Below are 25,230 nucleotides of genomic sequence, written 5' to 3'. Positions count from 1 at the left end.
TTATATTACTCCGGTATTTAGAGTGGTGATGATCATATAGTCCAGATAAAAAAGAATTCCTCTTCAGAAGTGGTGTCATCATACACGAGCTCTATCCTGTCCTCTTCTATATGATTTTGGGTGGCCATCTCTTCTCCACACTGCTCGTCTGACTCCCATACCAATCACTTGTAAAACGGAACCAGTCTTTTGTCAAATTACAAACCACATCAAAAGCACATTTCTCACAGTCTCTACAACAATAATATACAAGGACAAATAAATGCCTAAAAAAAAGTAATACTATATAGAGATTTGTTCTCTATTTGAAAATATGCTATTGGTGTTACGAAATAAAGTGTATAACACTATATTTTTTTTATAGTAAAATATTTAAATACATGAAATAGTTATCAGAAGTAGAAGACGATTAAGACAGCAAAATAATTTGAATCATGCATGTTAATTATAAAAATGTATCTAAAGATCAACATAAATTATGATGAAAATATACATTAATTCATACTTATATGATTGTTGGGTTAGAAATTCCACAAATATTCACAGATTTCGTTTGTTCTTTGTTCTGCTCACAGTTCTTTTACTGGCGGGGAAATGTTGTAAAGCAAGCGAAATTCTTTGTCTTTAATTTGACCATCCCTCTGTCGGTATCAAATATCACACTTTTCACCAGAAACTGGCCAGTCTCCCGCTGTTTATCTCATGACCTAATTGCATTCTGCTGAAATTGTGCTCTTATCTCTTATGTAGTGCCCAGTTGCTGACATAAACTTGGGTGTGAAGTATAATAGTCATGCATGTGTTTACCTAGAACTTATTCAAAGTAAATGTTGCATTTTTTAAAACTAAAATCTATAAATAAGTATTATTTGTTAAGAAGAAGAAGAAGATATTTAAAAAAATAATTCAGTCTCATCAAGAAATTTTAGCTTATAACACCTTGAACAGTCCAGTGTATAGTAACTAGTTTTTTTTAAATTATTCCTCTAAAAAAGATTTTGCAAACATAAATTGCGCCAACAATTTGTCATTTTGATTACCATATATCAGATGACATTGGACCAGAATAAAACTCCTAACGTAATTTTCACTTTTATTTTATTGGTTGGTCTATATTGGGCCAACATTGGCCCAATTAAAATTTCTCGGCATCATTCTGACTAGTGATTTACATTAAAGTGGTCCAACGCTGCACCATCGATGTGTTCCACCTCAATGTTTTCGTATCAATGAAACAAGTATGCTAACATCTGGCAAAAAATGGCCCAACTAAGAATTCTATATGTCATTTTGACAGGAATCATATATAAGTTGATCTACGGTCGGCCAACATTGGGCCAGCGTTAAACTCCCAACATTATGTTGATACGAATTATATCGGTCGGTCTATGTTGGGCCAACAATGGCCTAACTAAGAATTCTATACGTCATTTTGACTATCGATTTACATCAATTTACTTACGTTGGGCCAACAATGAACCATTGTTGTGCTCACAACTTAACGTTTTAGTATCACCTGCAAACATTATATAACATAGGGCCAACAAAGGCCCAACGTTGTATGTCCAACGCCAATTATCTGCCAACAGTACAACTATTTGCCAACATTGGCCCAACGTAGTCATGCTATCTGGGTGGCCCCCCCCACTTTTTATCGCAGCAACAAATTTTTTAAAATTTACATATAAAAAAATGAATTATAATTAGGAAATGAGTAGTCAAATTGAAGTAACCCAACCCCCCCCCCCCCCCCCCCCCCCCCCCCCCCCCCCCCCACGGATTAGGAATTTCATGTTTTGAAGGGAAAACATTTTGGTAGAGAGATTTTTTTTTTTGAAAGTATAGTTGAGTCTACCCCCCCCCCCCCCCCCCCCCCCCCCCCCCCCCCACGGATTAGGATTTTTAAGATTTTTGGAAAACTTTAAATTTCCCTTGTTTTGCTTGTCAAGATTTTTTGGATGGGTCTGCCCCCCCCCCCCCCCCCCCCCACTTTCAAAAACGATGCTACGTGCCTGGCCAGTATACTTTATTAGAGACAATCACGTAACACATTTTATCCTATTGTCGTGTTGTAAATTTTGAATTTACTGGGTGGGTGTAATTACAAAATTTTGTATTAATACCCACCTAGTAAAGTCAAAAGACGAGCTTAATGTCTTTCAACTGTATTGCTTTTAACTCATTGTGCCGCTATTTATACAGTGTATTATCAAAAGATTATAACATATGCAACATGTGCAATGTATACTGCATATAGAGGCATGCGATAAAGTGACAAAATATGGGAGGGGGTGATTTGAAAAGGCATATATATTTTTGATTTAACGAGATTCAAAGAATTACTGTTATCTTGAATCAAACCCGGTTTATGTGAAAATGCCTTTTTCGTCTATTTTTAAAAAGCGTTATTCAGTAGACATAACATTTTAATATATGATGCGCGTTACCTTAATTTTCTATAAGAAGAGCAAGTTTAGTACGACCTTTTTTAAAAACCTGTTGCTAAAACAATATGCCTTAACAATTATTAAACATGATGCCGATTGAAATAAAAAGAATTATTTATCAAGCAAACATTAGGAAAATAGCAAATTTTTTATGATGTGTACAATGTTCTCTTGTGCATCCTACTAAGTGAGCATCACGTTTAAAATTAGTGAAAATATCTAATATTTCTTCACACTAGGAGTATACCATGTGAAAATTGAAAAGTATTTGCTTGTTTACATTTTCAGTGTTTCAATTCCTCGCAACAATTTTTTTTCATGTGGTTTGGAGGACAGTTGGATGTGGAGACATAACTACATGCATTTTAATCAGTTTATATTCATAATCAATGAAATGGTATTCATTTGGCCTTCTTACTTAGCATAAACCAATAATGAATGATGAAAAATTCACAAATATAAAGCACTGGTTATCGAACATTACCTCTACATTCAGATATTGAGAACACTTTGGTTTTTTTACAAATGCATTCTCAAATAGTATTAGGATTTTCATTTTTAAAAATTTGGAAACACAATCACACGTTTAAGTTTTTGGGAGACGGAGAGCGTTCGCTCGTTGTCCGTGTCAAAAAGATCATTACCTTTTATTGTGAATCATACATCTACCTTTTGTACATGTATATACAAACACAAAGACATTTGAATATTCAATATTTTTTTTTATTTTATGATTTGCAAGTAAATAAATTGTAATACAAATATCATATTGCACTCGCATCAAACATGAGGTTTGGTCATGTCGCACGTACTGATCAAATGGGGTTTATGATAATAAATAAAGATGAAAAATAAATAGCGGATAAGTAGATGACTAAATGCGAAATGATCTGTGGGAGTTGAGTGCGGATGTTTACATGAAGTCGGATTTCATTCTTTACTTTCTTTACTGTAGGAAATTAGACGGGACGCATGTACTGTAGATTTCAACCTGGAAAAAAATTGAAAAACATATATCAAAATGTTTTAAGGCCATAAATTATTAGTATCATCAATTTTAAAAATAGAAACCGAGAGCCCGAAAACAAGATTTCAACTACGTACGTTGTCTATTAACCCGTTAAATCCGGATCCTGGTTTCGGACAACCTCCAATAAACATCGGGTTCGGACTTGTTTCTAATCCGCCAATCAGTTGTTCGGAGATGCTGTTGCCATTAATTTCCGCAGTGAAAGTATTTCCATTGTAATGATAAGAAATTTCGTTCCATTCATAAGGCTGAAATGAAAAAAAAATTGGTCATTCATCATTTGATTTTTTTTTCAGAGCTAAAATCTTTAAAGCCTCAACTTAATAGTTTTGGTATTTCAAACTGCATTTAAAACTTACCACTATGTGATACTCAAGAACAGAGGGAGAGCTAGAATGCATACTCTTAGCAATCAGTCTAGCTTTTTTGTCTTGCATCGAAATCTCAACCGTCGGAAGACCCTCGTGTCCACAGTTGGACACCAGCATTCCATATCCTCCTTCAGTGTTAAAGGGCTTAAAACGAATTCTTACAGCAAAGTCGTGACCAAGCTCCTTGTTCATAAAGCCCCAAATGGTTATTTTCCCGTTTCCTCTAAATTTAGCCGCACCGTTTTGAGTAACGGCGTTTTCAACATAGAACGCCATGTTGGACCCGGAAAGTTCTCTGAATGAGTTTGTGTCGAAATTCATCTTGAAATCAGGTTTGCAAACTGTAAAGATAGTCAAGTGTAAAATGTTATAGTGTATTTGATTTGTACTGATAAAAATATGTGAACAGTGGCAATCAAGTTACTTGATAACTTAACGTCTAATACCTTCTTTTCTTGGATTTTGGTAAGCTGTGAACTGGATCCATGTACATCCACACTGGCGGGCACTGAACTCAGTTCCATAAGGACAAGCCCGAAAACGGATACCGCTGTGTTCTAGAGTAAGGTACCCAAATCGATTGTTCTTGTCCGGCAGAAACCTGCACACTGTAACGAATAATTTTGAAAGTAATACCTTTACGTCAGTCACTTGTATTCGGCCTTTTTTCCTCATTAATTTAATCGGAGAAACAAATAACAAATACTATAATATAACTTAGTTCTTACTTTGTTGGCTCAGTTTTCTTTTCAAATCATTTGGTGTTACACAAATGTCGTTACACGAGCTATCTTTCACGCAGGCCTTTCCATCAAATCGGAAGCCCTTTTTGCAACAGGTAGGAACGGAAACTCCATATTCACAAGAGAAATAGGATCTACAACCACCTGAACGTTTGTAAGCATCTACGCCGAGGTTGAGACAGTGGTCTAAAATAAATGAATTTTACATTATTCCATAACTTATTTCAACTAATGAGGATTTTTCATCAAGTTGTGTAAAATGCGTTAATCTTTATAGATTATTTAATATTTACCTTCAAAGCACGGGACCTTGTCTGGAGATTTGCACATAGCATGGTCTTGATGCCAGAATAACCCAGCGGGGCATTCCCTTAGAACAGCTTTGGTGTTCTGGTAGTTGTTATAACATTGGACAAATTTGTTACAGGAACCGGGATATTTGTTGTAGCCGATACTGTCAATGTAGACACTATTAACACATAAATCTGTAAAAAGAAAAAATATCAGTGATAATTTGATAAAGGATATGTTTTGTACTTTGTATATACTTTGTAGTTTATCAAGAAACAAGACAAATACTCGTTTTTTGTAGAAAGCAAACAAGCGAAAGACTGAGCAGATCATTTTTAGCAAAAACTTGTTAGGAATCAAATATAGGTGGCTTACTTTCTAGAGGTGCTGCCGTTGAAGTCAAGATTTTAGCAGTTACTGATGTTTGAGTTGTTGGTGCAGCTGTAGTTGGTTTTTGAGTTGTTGGTTCTGGAGTTGTGGCCTTTTCTGTTGTTGGTTCAGGGGTAAATGCCTTTTCTGTTGTTGGTTCAGGGGTAATTGCCTTTTCTGTTGGTTTAGGGGTGGTTGTCTTTTCTGTTGTTGGTTCAGGGGTGGTTGTCTTTTCTGTTGTTGGTTCAGGGGTGGTTGCTTTTTCTGTTGTTGGTTCAGGGGTAGTTGCTTTTTCTGTTGGTTTCGGGGTGGTTGTCTTTTCTGTTGTTGGTTCAGGGGCAGTTGCTTTTTCTGTTGGTTCAGAGGTAGTTGCCTTTTCTGTTGTTGGTTCAGGAGTGGTTGTCTTTTCTGTTGTTGGTTCAGGGGTAGTGTCCTTTTCTGTTGTTGGTTCAGGGGTGGTTGTCTTTTCTGTTGGTTTAGGGGTGGATGTCTTTGCTGTTGTTAGTTCAGGGGTAGTTGCCTTTTCAGTGGTTGGTTCTAGTGTAATTTTCTTTTCTGTTGTTGGTTCAGGGGTAGTTGTCTTTTCTGTTGTTGGTTCAGGAGTGGTTGTCTTTTCTGTTGTTGGTTCAGGGGTAGTGTCCTTTTCTGTTGTTGGTTCAGGGGTGGTTGTCTTTTCTGTTGGTTTAGGGGTGGATGTCTTTGCTGTTGTTAGTTCAGGGGTAGTTGCCTCTTCAGTGGTTGGTTCTAGTGTAATTTTCTTTTCTGTTGTTGGTTCAAGGGTAGTTGCTTTTTCTGTTGTTGGTTCAGGAGTAGTTGCTTTTTCAGTTGTTGGTTCAGGGGTAGTTGCCTTTTCTGTCGATTTTGGGGCGGTTGTCTTTGCTGTTGTCAGTTCAGGGGTGGTTGTCTTTTCTGTTGTTGGTTCAGGGGTAGTTGCTTTTTCTGTTGTTGGTTCAGGGGTAGTTGCTTTTTCTGTTGTTGGTTCAGGGGTAGTTGCCTTTTCTGTTTGTTTAGACGTGGTTGTCTTTTCTGTTGTTGGTTCAGGGTTAGTTTCCAATTCAGTTGTGGGTTCTGGTGTAATTGTCTTTTCTGTTGTTGGTTCAGGGGTAGTTGCTTTTTCTGTTGTTGGTTCAGGGGTAATTGCTTTTTCTGTTGTTGGTTCAGGTGTTGTTGCCTTTTCAGTAGTTGGTTCAGGGGTTATTGCTTTTTCTGTTGTTGATTCAGGGGTAGTTGCTTTTTCTGTTGTTGGTTCAGGTGTTGTTGCCTTTTCAGTGGTTGGTTCAGGGGTAATTGCTTTTTCTCTTGTTGGTTCAAGGGTAGTTGCCTTTTCTGTTGTTGATACAGGGGTAGTTGCTTTTTCTGTTGTTGATTCAGGGGTAGTTGCTTTTTCTGTTGTTAGTTCAGGGGTAGTTGCCTTTTCAGTGGTTGGTTCTAGTGTAATTTTCTTTTCTGTTGTTGGTTCAGGGGTAGTTGCTTTTTCTGTTGTTGGTTCAGGAGTAATTGCTTTATCAGTTGTTGGTTCAGGGGTAGTTGCCTTTTCTGTCGATTTTGGGGTGGTTGTCTTTGCTGTTGTCAGTTCAGGGGTGGTTGTCTTTTTTGTTGTTGGTTCAGGGGTAGTTGCTTTTTCTGTTGTTGGTTCAGGGGTAGTTGCTTTTTCTGTTGTTGGTTCAGGGGTAGTTACCTTTTCTGTTTGTTTAGACGTGGTTGCCTTTTCTGTTGTTGGTTCAGGGTCGGTTGCCTTTTCTGTCGTTAGTTCAGGGGTAAATGCCGTTTCTGTTGTTGGTTCAGGAGTTGTTGCTTTTTCAGTTGTTGGTTCAGGGGTAGTTGCCTTTTCTGTTGTTGGTTCAGGTGTTGTTGCCTTTTCAGTAGTTGGTTCAGGGGTTATTGCTTTTTCTGTTGTTGGTTCGGGGGTAGTTGTTTTTTCTGTTGTTGATTCAGAGGTAGTTGCTTTTTCTGTTGATGGTTCAGGGGTAGTTGCCTTTTCTGTTGTTGATTCAGGGGTAGTTGCTTTTTCTGTTGTTGGTTCAGGTGTTGTTGCCTTTTCAGTGGTTGGTTCAGGGGTAATTGCTTTTTCTGTTGTTGGTTCAGGGGTAGTTGCCTTTTCTGTTGTTGATACAGGGGTAGTTGCTTTTTCTGTTGTTGGTTCAGATGTTGTTGCCTTTTCAGTGGTTGGTTTAGGGGTAATTGCTTTTTCATTTGTTGGTTCAGGTGTTGTTGCCTTTTCAGTAGTTGGTTCAGGGGTTATTGCTTTTTCTGTTGTTGGTTCAGGTGTTGTTGCCTTTTCAGTAGTTGGTTCAGGGGTAGTTGATTTTTCTGTTGATGGTTCAGGGGTAGTTGCCTTTTCTGTTGTTGATTCAGGGGTAGTTGCTTTTTCTGTTGTTGGTTCAGGTGTTGTTGCCTTTTCAGTGGTTGGTTCAGGGGTAATTGCTTTTTCTGTTGTTGGTTCAGGGGTAGTTGCCTTTTCTGTTGGTTTAGGGGTAGTTGCCTTTTCTGTTGTTGGTTCAGGGTCGTTTGCCTTTTCTGTTGTTGGTTCAGGGGTAGTTACTTTTTTTGTAGGTTCAGGGGTAGTTGATATTTCTGTTGTTTGTTCAGGGGTAGTTGCTTTTTCTGTTGTTTGTTCAGGGGTGGTTGCCTTTTCAGTTGTTGGTTCCGGATTAACTGCCTTTTCCGTTGGTTTAGCGGTGCTTGTCTTTTCTGTTGTTGGTTCAGGGGTGGTTGCTTTTTCTGTTGTTGGTTCAGGTGTTGTTGCCTTTTCTTTTCTTGGTTCAAGGGTAATTGCTTTTTCTGTTGTTCGTTCAGGGGTAGTTGTCTTTTCTGTTGTCAGTTCAGGGGCAGTTTCCAATTCATTTATGGGTTCTGATGTAATTATCTTTTCTGTTGTTGGTTCAGGGGTAGTTGCTTTTTCTGTTGTTGGTTCAGGGGTAGTTGCCTTTTCTGTTGGTTTAGGGGTAGTTGCCTTTTCTGTTGTTGGTTCAGGGTCGGTTGCCTTTTCTGTTGTTGGTTCAGGGGTAAATGCCGATTCTGTTTTTGGTTCAGGGGTGGTTGCTTTTTCAGTTGTTGGTTCAGGGGTAGTTGCATTTTCAGTTGTTGGTTCAGAGGTAGTTGCCTTTTCAGTTGTTTGTCCAGGGGTAATTACTTTTTCTGTTGGTTTAGGGGTGGTTGTCTTTTCTGTTGTCAGTTGAGGGGTAGTTTCCAATTCAGTTATGGGTTCTGATGTAATTGTCTTTTCTGTTGTTGGTTCAGGGGTAGTTGCTTTTTCTGTTGTTGGTTCAGGGGTTATTACTTTTTCTGTTGTTGGTTCAGGGTTGGTTGCTTTTTCAGTTGTTGGTTTAGGGGTAGTTGCCTTTTCTGTTGGTTTAAGGGTGGTTGTCTTTTCTGTTGTTGGTTCAGGAGTGTTTGCTATTTCATTTGTTGGTTCAGGGGTAGGGTCCTTTTTTGTAGTTGCTTTTTCAGTTGTTGATTCAGGGGTAGTTTCCTTTTCTGTTGTTGGTTCAGGGGTAGTTGCCTTTTCTGTGGTTGGTTCAGGGGTAATTGCTTTTTCTGTTGTTGGTTCAGGGGTAATTGCCATTTCTGTTGGTTTAGGGGTAATTGCTTTTTCTGTTGTTGGTTCAAGGGTAGTTGCCTTTTCTGTTGGTTTAGGGGTAGTTGCCTTTTCTGTTGTTGGTTCAGGGTCGGTTGCCTTTTCTGTCGTTGGTTCAGGGGTAAATGCCGTTTCTGTTGTTGGTTCAGGAGTTGTTGCTTTTTCAGTTGTTGGTTCAGGGGTAGTTGCCTTTTCTGTTGTTGGTTCAGGGGTAGTTGCCTTTTCAGTTGTTGGTCCAGGGGTAAATGTCTTTTCTGTTGGTTTAGGGGTAGTTGTCTTTTCTGTTGGCAGTTCAGGGGTAGTTTCCAATTCAGTTATGGGTTCTGATGTAATTGTCTTTTCTGTTGTTGGTTCAGGGGTAGTTGCTTTTTCTGTTGTTGGTTCAGGGGTGGTTGCTTTTTCTGTTGTTGGTTCAGGGGTAATTACTTTTTCTGTTGTTGGTTCAGGAATGTTTGCTTTTTCAGTTGTTGGTTCAGGGGTAGTTGCCTTTTCTGTTGTTGGTTCAGAGGTAGTTGCCTTTTCAGTTGTTGGTTCAGGGGTAAATGCCTTTTCTTTTGGTTCAAGGGTAAATGCCTTTCCTGTTGTTGGTTCAGGGGTTGTTGCCTTTTCTGTTGTTGGTTCAGGGGTAGTTGCCTTTTCTGTTGTTGGTTCAGGGGTGGTTGCCTTTTCTGTTGGTTTAGGAGTGGTTGTCTTTTCTGTTGTCAATCCAATGGCAGTTTCCAATTTAGCTATGGGTTCTGGATTAGTTTCTTTTTCGCTTTGTTGGATTTCATCAGTGCCTGTAACTTCAGCTTGCATCTTATCTGATAAAAGCATGTTTACAAAGGAATCAATCGAAAAAGGCCCGGTTGTTGATGAAGTTGTCATAGTATTATCTGAATTATCTAATGTGTCTGTCGTCTGAAAGTCTTTTTCTGGAATATATGTTACAGTTGTTGTACTAATGTCGTTTAATTTTGGACTAGCAGATAAAATCGCAACTCCATCGCCGCTTTTTGAGATATGAATATTAGCCGCACTAGTTGTTTTGGTTGAATTATGCGCAGGGGTTTCCACGTCGCTGTTACGGGTAGAACTTGTTGTAAAGATTACATCAGAATTTGTGGATTTCATGTTAGCATCAAGGCTTTCACCTTCTATAATCACGTCCACGGGTACTGCCGTAGTTTTATTTTCTGTGGCTGCGTCGTCAATGTTACCTGCAGTAGACGTTAACTCCTCCGGTTGAGAAAGTGTATCCACAATGGAAGCCTCAGCAACGTCATTAGTAGTCTGGATTTGATCAACAGACTCATTTATCACTGATTCTGTTAGCGAACTTTTACCTTGAATCTTATTATCTATTGATTCCATGTGAACATTATCGAAATCTGGTGTCAAGTCTCCAGATTGGGTTCCCTCGGCTGGCAGTATGACAAATGTACTTTCCCTCACCATAGGTGACACTGGTATTGGCGAGGTGAACCGGCCAGCTGTACCGCCAACTGTCGAAGATGTGTTTTCTTCAAATTTGAATCCTTCACTTTGCCATACGACTTTTCCATTGGCTTTGAAAAGTGGTGTAGATTGGCCGTTTATTAATCCAATCCAAACAAGTAAGAAAATTAGACATTGCTTCAAAAATGCCATGGTGGACTACAAATTAAAAAAAATTAAACCAAATCAGCATGTGATGGAATGAAAGCAAATGGCAACTATAAGTGAAACAAAAACAAACATTTCTAAAAAAGATGTCGGGGTAATGTAAGTAATTCACATAGTAATCCTAATAAAATATTGTAAATATTTAACATAGTAATCCTAATAAAATATTGTAAATAAAATCTTAACAAAAAACAGTAAGTAAAATTGATCACTGGTTTGAACATATAGGCAATTATATCTTTTACTTACTATATTTGAAGACTACTAAAACACACGACCACTTGGTCGGCCAGCTCGGGAATATATAGTCACACGCCTCCGGTCCAGTGTTTATACCCGCCCGAGAGACCGCCTCCGCGGACTAATGACTAAAGACCTCGTAATGGTACCAGGACGTAATTCATGCAAGATGACAACCCCCATAATCACACAGAATTCATCAGAATAGACGTTTATGATAATGAGCTGCACATCAATAATGAGATTAATTAATTCTTTTATAAACCCTACTTATCATGGGGTCGTAGCTCCATAATCATTATAATTCAACTTTGAGGAATTCGTATATTCGACATTTCAATGAATTTATGCAAATGAAACAGCTTATATATTTTTATTACAAAATAAAAATTTCAGTTCGCGCTGTACATGGTAATTTTAAAAAAACAAAAATTCTTACAACAATTGATGGGTTTGTAAATCAAGCAGGAATGTAAGTTTTTATTTTCGAAAGTCTCAAAATAGATAAAAGTCCGTACAATGCAATGTGAGAAAACCATAATATACGAACTTCATTTACACAAAGACATATTTATCGTAAGTGCAAAACAATCACAATTTGCTCTATTTAAAATCTAATGAGAGGTACGGTTTAGTTAATCACGTGCGTTTTTTAAAGCATTTGCAGTAGGAATTTGCTTAGGAGTTAGTGCATACGACTTTAAATGACCCCAAAATTTACTTCTTGATACAAAAAAAGATTTCTCTGTTCAGATATAAAAAGATTTTATGTTCCTTTACACTAGGAAGAGATGAATTCAATCATTTGTGTTTATTTCTATCGTTTGAGAATATGCGTATATATTTTACTTATATTAAAGTTCAGTTCGCCTTTACAATGAAAAAGCATATCGTATGCGATTTATGCAAAAAATGATTGAAGAGATTAGGATTTTTTTTATCTGCAAAAAACAATTTTTCAACATTAATTTTGAAAGGCAAAGATGAGCGAGTTGAAATCATATTGTTTTTTTATTTCAATTTCACGAGAAAATGTTTTAAATGAGAATATTTTCTGAAAACTTAACAAATAACCATTGTTCCCTTCAAGACGGATAAAATCGTCTTAATTTTTTTTTTTGGAACTTTGAACTTACTAAACAGTGTTCTTCCGTTTAAAGTTTTCCATATTAAAAAAACGTATGAAATTCTTTCATTTGCGCAAATACAATGTATGACAACATAATGTGGAAAATTAAGAAAAAATTGTTGCTTTTATTCTTATTTTTGGGGGGAACCATAGACAATTGAGTTGATTTTATGAAAAAAAGAAATTGCTTTAAGTACGAAGTCCTTTCCTCAAAATTGGAAAATATTCGAATCAACCGAAAATACCCACCCATCCACCCCTCTCCCCCCCCCCCCCTCCAAAAAAAGGCCTTCAATTTTTTTCAAGCACCTATGCTTTTACTTACTTATTTTTCTCAAAACTTTACAAGTGATGAATTTAACACCGGATGTGATTTAGAAGCGGACCATATTAACACAGTTGACAGAATCTTCTCAACTTTGAAACTGGGATAATCGGATTTAAACAATTAATATACAGGTATTCATTAATTATATCTTTGTTTCATCACAATCTAAACGGTGTTTTAATTTATCAGTTTAATGAAATTATTGCTTGCTAGATTAATGTAAAAGATATTTGTGTTACCTATGATTTTATTTTTTCCTTGAAAAAAAAAGTCTGGTGCATTTTGTAGATCAAAACAAATGTTAACAAAAAAATTGTCCTCAAATATTTTGTTTTTTGAAACAGACCGGTGTATTCAAAATTGAAAATAATTGTTTGTGTAGTTAGTAAAACATATGCATGTATAATTAATGCTCTAGAACGAAAAAGAATATGTTTTCAACTATGATAGCCGTAAATTAAAAATGCATATGTGTTACAACACTGATTGTTTAATTTCGGCCTAAGGTGTTATTTCAGTCTTCATTTTAAGAGGGCAAGTGGAAGTGCATTGATTCCCTTTAAAAGAAGAGCTCTGTAAATTCCAAATTTTAAAAGGTAAAATAAATGGATTTTCCGCAGCTTAAGGTATCTCACTACATCCAGACTTATACTTTTTTAAGACACTACGTCACAAGATGGCGATTTAAATGTTTTGTTAAATTGTTTATATTGTTCAATTCGATTGTATTGCGTCGTAGCTCAGTGGTTAAAGTATTTGGGCTTCTTAACCGCGGATCATGAGTTCGAATCCGCCTGGAGCTTTTGTTCATGTTCACTGAATTAAATTTTCGAAAATGTAATTTTTCATCCAAATTGCACATTTTTTGCCTATTTGACTTAAATACTTCTTATCCATTGTGATATCCATCATAATCAAATAATTTTCTGCTGATTTGAGAAAATATTTCAAGGTGTAATGAGCCACCTTAAAATTTTAGGTAATATCTGATGGGTAATTTGTAGACCATCTAGCCTCCTGGGGGGGGGGGGGGGGGGGGGTGGCCATCTCGTACATTTGAGGATAAGAATGTAAAAATTTCCTGAACTGGCTTATTTCTGTCCGAAACTGACCAAAAATGTTGCCAAAAGATATAATGCAAAATATATGAAGTCCTACATGTCATTTGTTTGAAAAGTATGCATACATGAACAGGACAATGCCTTTTTAATCACTCAGAACAGCTGTCGAACTGCGCAGCTACATACTTATTTTGAAAATTAAAATATCTGAAAAAAATATTAAGGGGGTTCATTGATCTCTACAACCATTTGTTGAGAAAAAGTTGGAATTTTGCTCATTTAAGTCGTAACTTTGCCTCAAAATAAGGTACCTTATTTTTGTCAGTCAGCATGGGATCTCTTTTTAGAACAAGAAAAATCCAGTCAATACTTAAAACTCCTGTGCCTATGAAGACACATTGACGTTATATTTTCATAGAAAAAAATAAATGTCGATTCAAAACAATCCGTTTTGAATTTAAGTGTAAATAAAAGTAAATTTTTTCTTAGAAGTGGGATAGGGGTCCAAAAAGGCGATTGTCTAAAATTAAAAAAGTATACATCATATTTCAATGAAAATATACTTGCAATGTACCTCCGTAGACACAGACAATTTTATCTTGTTTTAAGGCCCATTTTAAGAATATATTCTTAACTTTGAGACAAAGTTACAGCTTAAATGAGCAAAATTCATTTTCTCAATAAATGGTTGTAAAGAGGACGCCAATGAACCCCCTTCATATTTTTTCAGATTTTTAAATATTCAGAATAAGTCTGTAGCTGCGCAGTTAAGATTAAGTTAAGCGCAGAATTAAATTAGAAAAAAAAATAAAACCATAAGGCAGCCATGTGCATACACCATATTTCAACATTTTTTACCCGCATGGTAATTATTTCTTTGCAGGTTTTAATAGGATTTATAATTAATTTCCAATGTACCAACTTTGAGTAGCTTTCTGTCGTTATTTAGAAACTTATAGACTTCCACTGTAAATGTATTTATATATACCGGTATACACTTGCACGTTTTAATGGCTTTAAATTGTTAATAAAAACATGAAAAAAAGATTGTGATTAATTTCAGTAAAAATTTGCTTTTACATATGGAAATCAGAAAAGAATTTGTGATGTTTGATTGTGGAGCAGTCGTACCTCTGATAGTGTACCTGTGTTAGTTCCTACAACAGAAAAAATATATTTGTGACAATCATATTTTTGTTCAATTTGATTGTTTACATATTGATCTTCATAAATACAACAATTACATGGATTAAACCATAAAAATATCAAGGATGGAGAAACTTTAATTTTTTTTTCATTTTTAATCCCCATCCCCGAAATAAAATACACAAATTGTTGACACTCCTGCTATCTGCCGTTGACAAGGGTATTTTCATATTCTGAGACTACCAGGTACATGTTGATGTTCCATCATCAAAGCTTTTTTGCACTATGCGCGTATTAAGAGGAGTAGATTATGCCGAACCCACTCCCACCCTCTTTTTTATATGTTTGCGGAAAAATTTAATACAAGGAATTAAATGGTTTCCCAACTTCCATCCCACCTTTGCCCCTTGCCCACTACACACACACGCACACACACACACAAAATACATGTAGCTTTTTTGGTCAGATTTTGGTTTTAGACAATTTCCCGGTGGATGGTAGAGGTAGGTGTGTCCCCCCCCCCCCCCCTCAAGTTTCCCCCCAAAAAGATTAATTTCTTGGAACTGCCTGTATTCTGAATCATATGCATATAACTACCATTGGTACAATAATTAATACATGGTGCGCGGTAAGAGTGTCAATGCGACACTTATAGTCGCATATAAAGACAAGAGAGTTTTGCACTTCAAAATCAAAATTTCAAAATATGAGCTTCTTGCGAAGGTAATGGGTTTGTCCGCTGTTAAGTTAATGCAAGTACGCATGCCCAAACAATCTAAACTGTCTTACAAGATTGATGGGCATTGTATAAATGTAAAATCACCAGCATACATTCTTCTAACAAATGAAATACAATTTTTTTCTTGTCCTTTTTTTTATATTTAGAAATTCTCTAATTAAAATGAATGTAATATGTGAGATAATTTTATACTTTGAAATTGTTGAAAAAGAACAAAAAACAACAACACTTGAACAATTATATAAAGTGTCATACAAGTGTTTCCTCGTGCGATATAATTTGAATACTTTTCTGATGAATCTTAACTTTCTAAATCTGTATCCACTGTAGCTGCAATTCTCCTTGTGTTACCAGCAATTAAACATGTCTCAGTTAGTTTATTTTTAAAATTCATTGTCAAAACTGATGTAGAATGTGTGCATAATAACCTGAATTTTTAATTAATAAATCTGCATCACAATACTGCAGAAGACTAAAAAGTTGACATATCCGTTTATAATAAATAGGACGGCCCTGTGCGCTCAGTTTCTAGATACTGCTACCTAACATTCGGTGAAACCAGGCAAGATTCTGGGAAACAATTTTGTCCAGAACACTTTCGTATTTCGTGCTCTAAAGCGCCTGGTGGACTAACAAGCTAACTGGGCTTAAGCTGTTCTTGGGGGAAAGCCATTAAGCAAGTCGATTTCATTTTGTTTGTTTAATTGTGCTGCACTCAATTTATCACCTGAGAAAATTTTCTTGTTGGGCAGACCATATATGTGACATAATCCGCTATCTATCATGTAACTCTGTTCTCTGTTGTCATTAGTGCATTAGAAGAGGACTTGACAATCAGCATAGAAGGAAATACCCATCAAGAGAAAATTACCTACCATTTTATACAAGTCGACGACGTGAAAAAAGGTAAAGAAAATACATTTATTTTGATATTGCGAGTGTCAAATCACGGCAAAAATATCAGTTATTAAAGATAAAATAAATTGTTTATTAATTTTACATCTAAAAATGTTTACAAATCATACTTTAATTTGTCATAAACTTTCACGTTTTATCGCAAGAAATATGTGCGTGTTTTACACAGTTTATTGATAAAAACCAATTACTTTCACAAAATCTACATCGATAATTAATGTTCAAATCATTAAAACTTTCTTCAAAAACTTATTTACAATGTAAATTTTTGTCATGATATTGTAACATTTAAAGGCGGTTAAGATTAATAACTTCTTTGTTATTTGAATAGGATGTTTACTTGTTTGTTGAGCCTTTGGGTAATGGTGGTGACTGTTGAGAGTCAGTCCGCGTGGGAAACGGCAAGAACTCATCGTCAATCACCGCAAGGATTCAGTCTAATGGGAGGGCACCAGAAAGAACCTGGAACCAACCGCCACGTGGCTTCCCACACAGCCGGACACTCTACGCCACCACCTTCCAACGGAAAAATTAGCTTCCAACATTCGAACGCTAAGTCTCATGGTGCCGCACCGGAAACAGGAACCGTTAATCGACAAGTGCCACCAAGCAATGCTGCACAGTCTCAGAAAACCATGACCTCGAAAAACGCTCAACCGACCCAGGGTTCGAATCCCCCCTATCACACCAAGCACGATGCGGGATGGGCAGCAGTTCATAAAGGAGAGGTTCAGCAACACCATCCGCAAAACACGATAGTCAACAAGAATCTGAAGCGGGTCATTCCAAGTGACAAAAACAGTGTCATGATCGTGGATCATATTTGGAAAATGTTCCAGATCAACTCGGCGGCGAACCCGACTCAAACAGCCCCTGTATCCAATACCAATCAAGGGCACAAGAAGGCATCAGGTTTTCGTATGAAACTTCGAGACGCTTTTATGCCAGCGAACAAGGTAGAGAAGATAGCTTCTAATGATCACAAGCACCCACCGATGTCGACTAGCCACCACAATGCACTCAACAACCTTCACCAACACAACAACATTCACAACAACATCAACCACCACGGCAACCACATGAACAACCACACTAACACTCACATGAATCACCTCAACAACAACCAATTCAATAACAACAACCAATTTAACAACCAAGTATACAACAAGAGTCCATACAGTAACATGAACAACAACCAACAATACAACAACAACCTGAATCACAACAACCAGTACAACAATCACAACAACAACAACAACAACAACAACAAATCAACGGGAGGAAATTACCAGGGAAATGTAATCAACCCCATTAAGAGAGTCATGAAACGAGTCCTGTCCCCTTACGACAAGATACATTCGGGGCTGGAAACCATCAAAACGGAAGTAGGTGCTCAACAAGGAATGCTTGGACAACTGCAGAAATCTATGGACAAAATGAAGGAAATCTTTCTCGCAATTCAAACTGATATGAAAAATGTGCTGAATTCGATAAACTCAATAATGAACATGCAGTGATCATTTTTTTAAAGTATTTTCAGAGGTTAGATTCCTTTTGCTATATTTTGTTACATGTTACTTAATTATTCGATTAAAGATAACTATCTAAATTATCTTTTTCAAGAATGTTCTTTATGCAACAATACAGTACGTGCTTTGGCGATTGTTGTTTCATTTTGGAAATTTTGCCTTTCGCAGTGTTTGTCTTTGACAATTAATAAAATAAAAATTTTATTTTTAAACTCTACAATTTAATTTTATTCTAAATATTCGGCTGTTATATGGACTAATTCCTTGTTATATTGTGACATTTATTAATTTTCTGAGCGCTGCCTAATGTAAATGATGCAGTCAGCGCGGCTTTTATTACGAGATTTTTAACTTATCACAATTGTGACGTTGTCTACACCGGACGTAGCCTGTCCCCCAAAATCTTTTGATGCGCTCCAAGGTAGTGTTAAATAATGAAATGCAAAATGTTTTAATTTACCTCAATGGCCTACAAGATGACAATCAGGAAAGTAAAGCAGATAAATTCATAAGGCACACATAAAAAATGAGCACGTGCGATGTTATTCACCTCTATTTAAATTCATACAGGAACTGTGAATATATAGAATGAACTCTTCAAAGATGCATTAGCTATATCGTTTGTAACAAGACATTGTACCACGAGAATTGATCTGATGCGTTTCCATCACATGGCGTCATTCACATGTAATTAATCAACTTAAAAAACTTCTTATTACTTTTAAAAAATGCAAGATATGTACCTTATTTTGTCGTTTAACTGATAATTGGCGATCAATGCAAATATTTTGTTCATATTTATCGGTTTTTATTTTGTTTTGTTCAAAATAAATGTTCTAATGGTCATTAAAATGTAGTGCCGTGCAGTCGAGATGTTTTGACTTTAACAGCCAATTGCTCTTTTTAAAATTTTATTTATTCATATCACTCAGAATTATGCCAAGCGAGTATTTAAAATGCATTGGTATTGGTGTAGCCGGCTTTGACGTATTTCTAAGGTCATATATTTCTGTGAACTCTCTTTTCAGTTGTCTTCATTTTTTGAAAGAAAGAAACTATCATTTAATAGAACCTTTTTTATGTCCTTAATTTTGGTCTATTTCCCTATTATTGACATATTTATCTTACATACATTCAGATATATATATAAAATCAAACTAAACGTGTAGTCATAAAATAGCTTATTAATGTTTTTTCGTCCATTTATCTGTCGATTGCATTCTTCAGTCTATTTGATTAAAAAGAAGCAGTTCCTTCTTCCATTTACCATTTTCACATGTTATTGAAGTTGTTTAATTACATGTGTATCATGTCAAAATGGAAACACATAAGATCAATCCACACATTTATTGTTCATAATAATGGTTTGAGGGGTACGTCGAGTTTTAATGTTCTAAAGTAAACAACGTCAATTCTAGTTGACATGTCTACTTTTTATCCCGATTGTTTTAAAATTGAAATATCATAGATGACAGTGGCAATTTCTCTATTCTCTTGACTGCGTTTAGGATACTGTATTGATAATTTATTTCCAAGTATAACCAATATGTAAAAAAATCCATTGAGAAAAAAAATTATATTGACAGGCAGTGTATATATTTTTAAAATGAATAAGTTTACATTAGGCTTCAATGTCAGGAGGAGCAAATATTGTGGCAATGAATCATAAATACACAAAATCCTGTCAAATAATGGCAATCGACTTTGATTGTCAAATAATTCTAATAATAAGTATGCCGTTTTTATATCATTTTATTATCAAACATTACGATATAGATCATTAAATTGAATTTGACTGTAAAATAAAAAGTAACGGTGAAGGTGTACTTTTAAGGGCATTCGTTTTAACTAGGCTATTAAGTATATACCTAATAGGTGCAGAAGCCATATTTGGCAATACTAAAACCAGGAAAAGCTGATAATGTCGTCAGTACCAATCTCGAGGATTCGTCCTGACAAAACAATGCAGCTAAATTCAGACAAAGAATCACTTTATTGTTTTATTTTAAAATTGCTGCATAACTAAAGCGCCAATTTTCTTGGATGACGCGGGCTTTCCCGAGTTCGTCTGCTAGCTGTACATAGTGCCTGTGTCATTTTTTTTTCATATCGTAAATTTTCTTTAGAATTTATAAATAAATAAAACGGCACACTCCGAACGCCCGGTGAGTGAGTAATTCAGTTGTGGTAAATAAACTTATTTAATGACTCACTATTTTTATAGAAAATTATATACATTGAAATGTGTAAATTGTGTCAAAGAATTAATTAAAAATTATTCATATAGTGCACCTGGTTTTGTTTAATAGAATACTGTTGACCCACGCAATGCGATTATAACGTTTGTCGTTTCTTTTATAAACACAGAAACACACTTGAATTTGTGTTTTAAAAAAAGGATCATCAACTGCCATTTAAAGAATTTTCTTATATATTATATGATGTATGTACATTTATTGCAAAGTGATTATATGAAGTCTGTTTTTTTTAAAATTTAACCATACTGCAGTTTCACTCAAACTTTAACCCCTTTTCGCCTCATTTCAGCATAATTTTTCTACCTTTTTTGTGAGAGGGTTTAGGTCTAATCTAATTAAAACAGATATATATATATATATATATATATATATATATATATATATATATATATATATATATATATATATATATATATATATATATATATATTAAATCTTATTGCTCGAAAAAAAAAACACCACGACATTCTCTATCGCAGCTCGATTCAGTTTTTAAAAAATAAAATAAAGTACTGCTTGTAGAATTTTAAACATAGGAAATTGCAACATGATTACAATTAATCTTAGTCTTTAAGGAAAGTTAAAGAACATCCTCGAAAAGAATTACAAATTACATTTTATATGTGTCGGTAAAGTGTCATGACCTTCAGAAAAAATCAGCCTTGAAAACATCACTTTTTATTTGCCAGAAATCATTTCGCATAATTTTACGAGACTTGCAACATGACCAAGTTCGTTAAAGTGATTTTAACATTTACAATTAATATTCCCAAAATATTCCCATTCCGCGAAAGTTACTGGTCGTGAAAAAATCATATAATTAAATTTACGCGAAAATATTAAATCTCGAGACAGTTTATAAAAGTAAAGTGCACATTAATAAAATTAGATGCACTATGCGCACTACTCCGTATTCACCTTGGTCGATGAAATTTTCCCGTTCAGAAAAAAGTACTCATGATGTTTTAATTGAAATTAATTATAACTTGTTTTCTTCATTTTTGAACCATATTCACATGTAAAATGAATTAATATAAATGCTCGCCTGAAATTTCCGTAAGTTATATCTCGCTCTGTGTCGTGTTTTACTAATATACATGTACATTTTAACATGTACTAGAAATATATTAAATGATGAATTTTTCATCGATTAAACGGTGTCTATCACGAAAAAAATTGAAACCAAATTTTGCAAATAGAATGAGAACACATTAAACATTGTCGGTTATTCTATGATGAACGGATGTCGGGGATAACATCAAAGTCGCTAAAATAAGCAAGTCGATAACCTTATCGATTCTTACATTCCATTTTATCTCTCATAGTTTTTTGCATTCTTTTCAAATATTAAAATAGTTCGATCATCAAATATCCATTAAGAACGAGATATCACATCTTGATCACAATAATATATATGTATCAAATACTTCTACAAATACAAATCAAATACTTCCCGAATGATAATAATATAAAAAAAGGAATTTTGTAAACACTACGAGAACATCATCTTCTAAAAAAGATTACATGTATTTTATTTAAAACAAAAACCTGCTGTTTTTATTACATCAACTATTACATTTTTAGAAAAATGATTTGTAATTTAACATGGCGTTACCTACAAGATACCTGTGCACTAGCATGTATTTGTCGTCATATCCTTGTAATAATCTAAAAATCAAGTGTCAAATATTTACAACATCTAAGTAATATTCACTTACTTAAAACATATTTGGTTTTTTTTTCATCTACTCATTTAAGATGTATCAATTATTTACATGTATGCATACGTTTACTGCTCGCTGTTCCATTTATATCATTTAAACAATGTGGAAAACTTGACAGTAACAAAAATGATAAATACACGTTTACTTCAACTTGAAAGGACAGGGCTCTTTGCTCGTTAAAATTCTATTGTTGTCGTTGCACTCTTGAGTCAATTAACATTAAGTCAACATCAATCATTTTCATCCTTGACTTTATAATTATAAATAAACATCTAGCATCTGTGTGACCAAGAGACTTTGAAAATCTATCTAAAGAAATCATCCAGTGCATATTAATGACTTGACTTATATCACAGTTAGTCTTGCCCGGAAGGCTTCTCAAAGAGCTACGTGTTCGCAACTTATTAAATATTTTTTCATATTGCTTACCAAATTTAAACAAAATAGTTGCCTGACATACAAAAACACAAACGAGTTATAACATGCAGGCTGCATAATTAGAAATTTGTATTTTCTCGGTGTCTCGCAAGTGCTGTTAAAATTCTGATGTTTACTTTATCAGAGAAATGCCAAAAACGTGGACTAAATATTAAGCAAAACAAAAATATCTCTAGTAGTTTCAAATAATTAATTCCAGGGAAAAATGACCCCTCCGAATTCCCAAGCCATAATATAGTTATACTAGGGTGTGTTCCTTTCTACTCATAATTAAACGTGTAAACCATTAACATTATTAACCTTCAAGTAGTGAAAGGTGAGAGCCGCAAACGTGAACGGGGTCAAATTATTGACAATTTTATGTATATACCTGTAACGGTATTGTCGGTAAAAATGACACAGAACCTGCAAAAGGCGCGCATTAATTGTTAATGGCTTCAAACAACCGTTCGCATATTTTTTTAAGTCAAATTTGTCGAGAAAAAGAATCAATCGCTATGATAAGGTTATTGTCGTAAAAAATACTGTTTTTCGTGACATGCGATTGGAAATGCATAATGATTAAAGATTAAATTAACAACTCGTAAAATAACGATCTTAAGAGGAATATTAAACTAGAACTGTCCTAATGGGACTAATACCCCCGCAAGGCTAATTTCAAATGGGACAAATAATTGAATAATAAAAGTTTGGAACACATACCAAAAAAATTTCTAGAATTGTAAAAAAAATAAAAATTAGTCAACAAAGAAAAATTAAAATCAAAATTGTAAGAATTTCACTGTAAATACATATCTATAACAGTAATATATTTACAAATGTATGTATCTGATGATATATTTTTTTTAATTTAATTGATTTAAAGAAAAACCAACAAAATGACAATAACCCCTCCCTTTGCAGTAAATGGAAATACCGGTAGCCAAGCAATGCTCTTCTGTTGATAAAACTTTCAATATCTTTCTAATAAGAGTCTTGACAGATGCAATTAGTTGTTTCAAATTTTCCTCACTTTCTCCTATGGCACAATGGAACTCCATATCAGAAAATTAATCCCATAGGACTATGATTTTCTTTGGATGAGCTTGTTAAATTTAATAAACTCCCAAAACATTACCATAATTACCATACTATGTTAAAATATGTAAAAAAGAAAATTTAATATTACAAACAATTTTAAAATTGCCAAAACACTACAATCATATCAGTAATTTTGAATTTCATTTAAATTAATGTCCAATAGGGTCACTTCATCAATTTACTTGACAAATAAATTTAAACAACCTCTAAAAATAGTTTAACTTCTTTATTAATAATGATATTATTTATTTCCTTATAATGATAGAAATTTTGGTTTACATGAAACAGTTTTAAAATAGCCCCAAAACCATCACCCATTTTACAGATTATCAATTTCCCCTAAACACATGCTCCATCTGAACCATGGCTCAGATAATGGCTCCCTTGGGACAAATGAATTCAGCCACACTTGTCTTTGATGTTCTTATTAGCTCCTAAAAATTTATCATTTTGACAAACAAAAACTTTGCATTGTCAGTTGATAGAATACTTATAAAAAATATTTTTTTTTTATTAATTAAGACATAAAGACAAAAAAAACCTCCATCTGGATGTATTTATATAAATATATGTTAGAGTGTTTTCTATTAATTAATTAATAAAATCTGTAAGGATTACCTCCCTTACTTTTCAACATTAGTGTACAATATATAGAATAAGGAAAATGAAAACTGTCATAACATCATTAAATCTTGTCTGATCTTAAAAAAAATTGCAGGTGCACATCTTCAGATGGTGTTCAACATATGTACAAATTTTCAAACTGTTCCATGCAGTAATAAAAAATTCTATAGGGGGGACAAAGTTGCGTCTACAGACAGACGGACAGACGGACGGACGGACAGACGGACAGGGTGAAACCAATATACCCCCCTAAACTTCGTTTGCGGGGGTATAAAAATAATCTTTGTATCTATAGAAAAGTAAAAAAAGTACTAAACATCAATTAGAGAAATATGCAAGATTGCTAACTATTTTTTTAAATTCAATTTAAAAATATAAATAAAAGTAGACTACCAGACATATACTGGTATACACCGCGTCTCCGGTAAATAACGTTAATTTTTATTATTATAAATAGCTTTCCTTTTTATGGAATTAATTACCTTCATACTTTAAATGCCTATTCATAAGAAAAGTTAGAAACTACTGATGGTATTTAAAGGAAAAAACAATAGAAATAAAAATTAAAATTCACTTTCAAACTTCTTAGCTTCAAAAACTACGCCCTTCGTAAGCGAATCAAGACGCAACTTGAATACAAAAATAGCGAAAATAATCTAAAAAAAAAAGTATAAAAAAAGAACGCGCATTTTAATTATATCCCAAACCGATGTTTGAAATAGAACGCCATATTCTGGCAGATTTTATTTCTCTAGAAGATTTTTTTTCTCTCGAAGGATAAACCTGTCAACAACCCGTGTCTGCAATCGCAGCTGACACGTGTAAATATTACTTAACCTCATTGTAAGACTTTATAATAATTGAATTCATTATAACTTTGTGACAGCATCACTGGAGGACAGAAAGGAAATGGTAAAATTAGGAAGCTACACGATTTTGACTTTTTCGACAGTCTACATTTTCCGCAAAATATCAAAATAAGAAATCCCGAAATACTGCTAGTTTAGTTATTTACTCAATCCAATGCAATTAAAAATGTAACAACAATTTTTAAAATATCAAAATAAACTACTGTGAAATACAAAAGCGAATATTTACGTTTACATTTAAATTGGGAGTTACAATTCGGGGTGGGGTGGGAGTTACAAATTACCTGATTGAAATAAATATAAAAAAAAATTACATCAGACATTTTATGCTATTAAACTTACAGGTTTCAATGGGTTTTTTTTTTTAAATAAGAAATTTACACTAAATACTACTTGTCAAGCGTCTGTCAAATGGCAATTCCCTGACCTCTGAATGCTTGAAGATTTTAACTTACTCACTTTTTTCGGAAGGGGGGGGGGGTATTCATGATTCATCTGTGTCTATTTTTTTCAACAGAATATCTGAAAGGCGCTGGACCGCAATGTTCTTGATTTTGTTCAAAGATTGTGCAAATGTCTCTATCAATGGTTAAGCTTTTCTTTAAAGTTTTCGTAGGGTGTTAAAAAGACCTTTCGAGATAGCAGTATGCAAATTCCAAAAATTAACAAAAACATTAT

General features: G+C 34.6%; 2 protein-coding genes across 2 annotated transcripts; one reads left to right on the top strand and one right to left on the bottom strand.

Annotated features, from left to right (window-relative positions):
• Positions 1 to 3,208: 3,208 nt before the first annotated feature.
• LOC105327860 (mucin-2) lies at positions 3,209 to 10,265 on the bottom strand. The gene is made up of 7 exons (XM_034443105.2): positions 5,258 to 10,265; positions 4,885 to 5,076; positions 4,577 to 4,777; positions 4,295 to 4,456; positions 3,837 to 4,189; positions 3,552 to 3,725; positions 3,209 to 3,438 (listed from the first exon to the last, which is right to left on the bottom strand). The coding sequence occupies exons 1-7, from the start codon at positions 10,263 to 10,265 to the stop codon at positions 3,394 to 3,396; spliced, it is 6,135 nt and encodes a 2,044-aa protein (XP_034298996.2). The 3' UTR covers positions 3,209 to 3,393.
• Positions 10,266 to 15,602: 5,337 nt separating this feature from the next.
• LOC105327848 (probable serine/threonine-protein kinase dyrk1) lies at positions 15,603 to 17,771 on the top strand. Its single transcript, XM_034443103.2, has 2 exons — positions 15,603 to 16,021; positions 16,362 to 17,771. Exon 2 carries the CDS (start codon positions 16,363 to 16,365, stop codon positions 17,545 to 17,547), a length of 1,185 nt encoding a protein of 394 aa, XP_034298994.2. The 5' UTR covers positions 15,603 to 16,021; position 16,362; the 3' UTR covers positions 17,548 to 17,771.
• The last annotated feature ends 7,459 nt before the right edge of the window (positions 17,772 to 25,230 follow it).

The sequence above is a fragment of the Magallana gigas genome, chromosome 3 (assembly GCF_963853765.1).
Source record: "Magallana gigas chromosome 3, xbMagGiga1.1, whole genome shotgun sequence".
NCBI classification, from domain to species: domain Eukaryota; kingdom Metazoa; phylum Mollusca; class Bivalvia; order Ostreida; family Ostreidae; genus Magallana; species Magallana gigas.
This window is presented reverse-complemented; position numbering and strand designations above follow the sequence as displayed.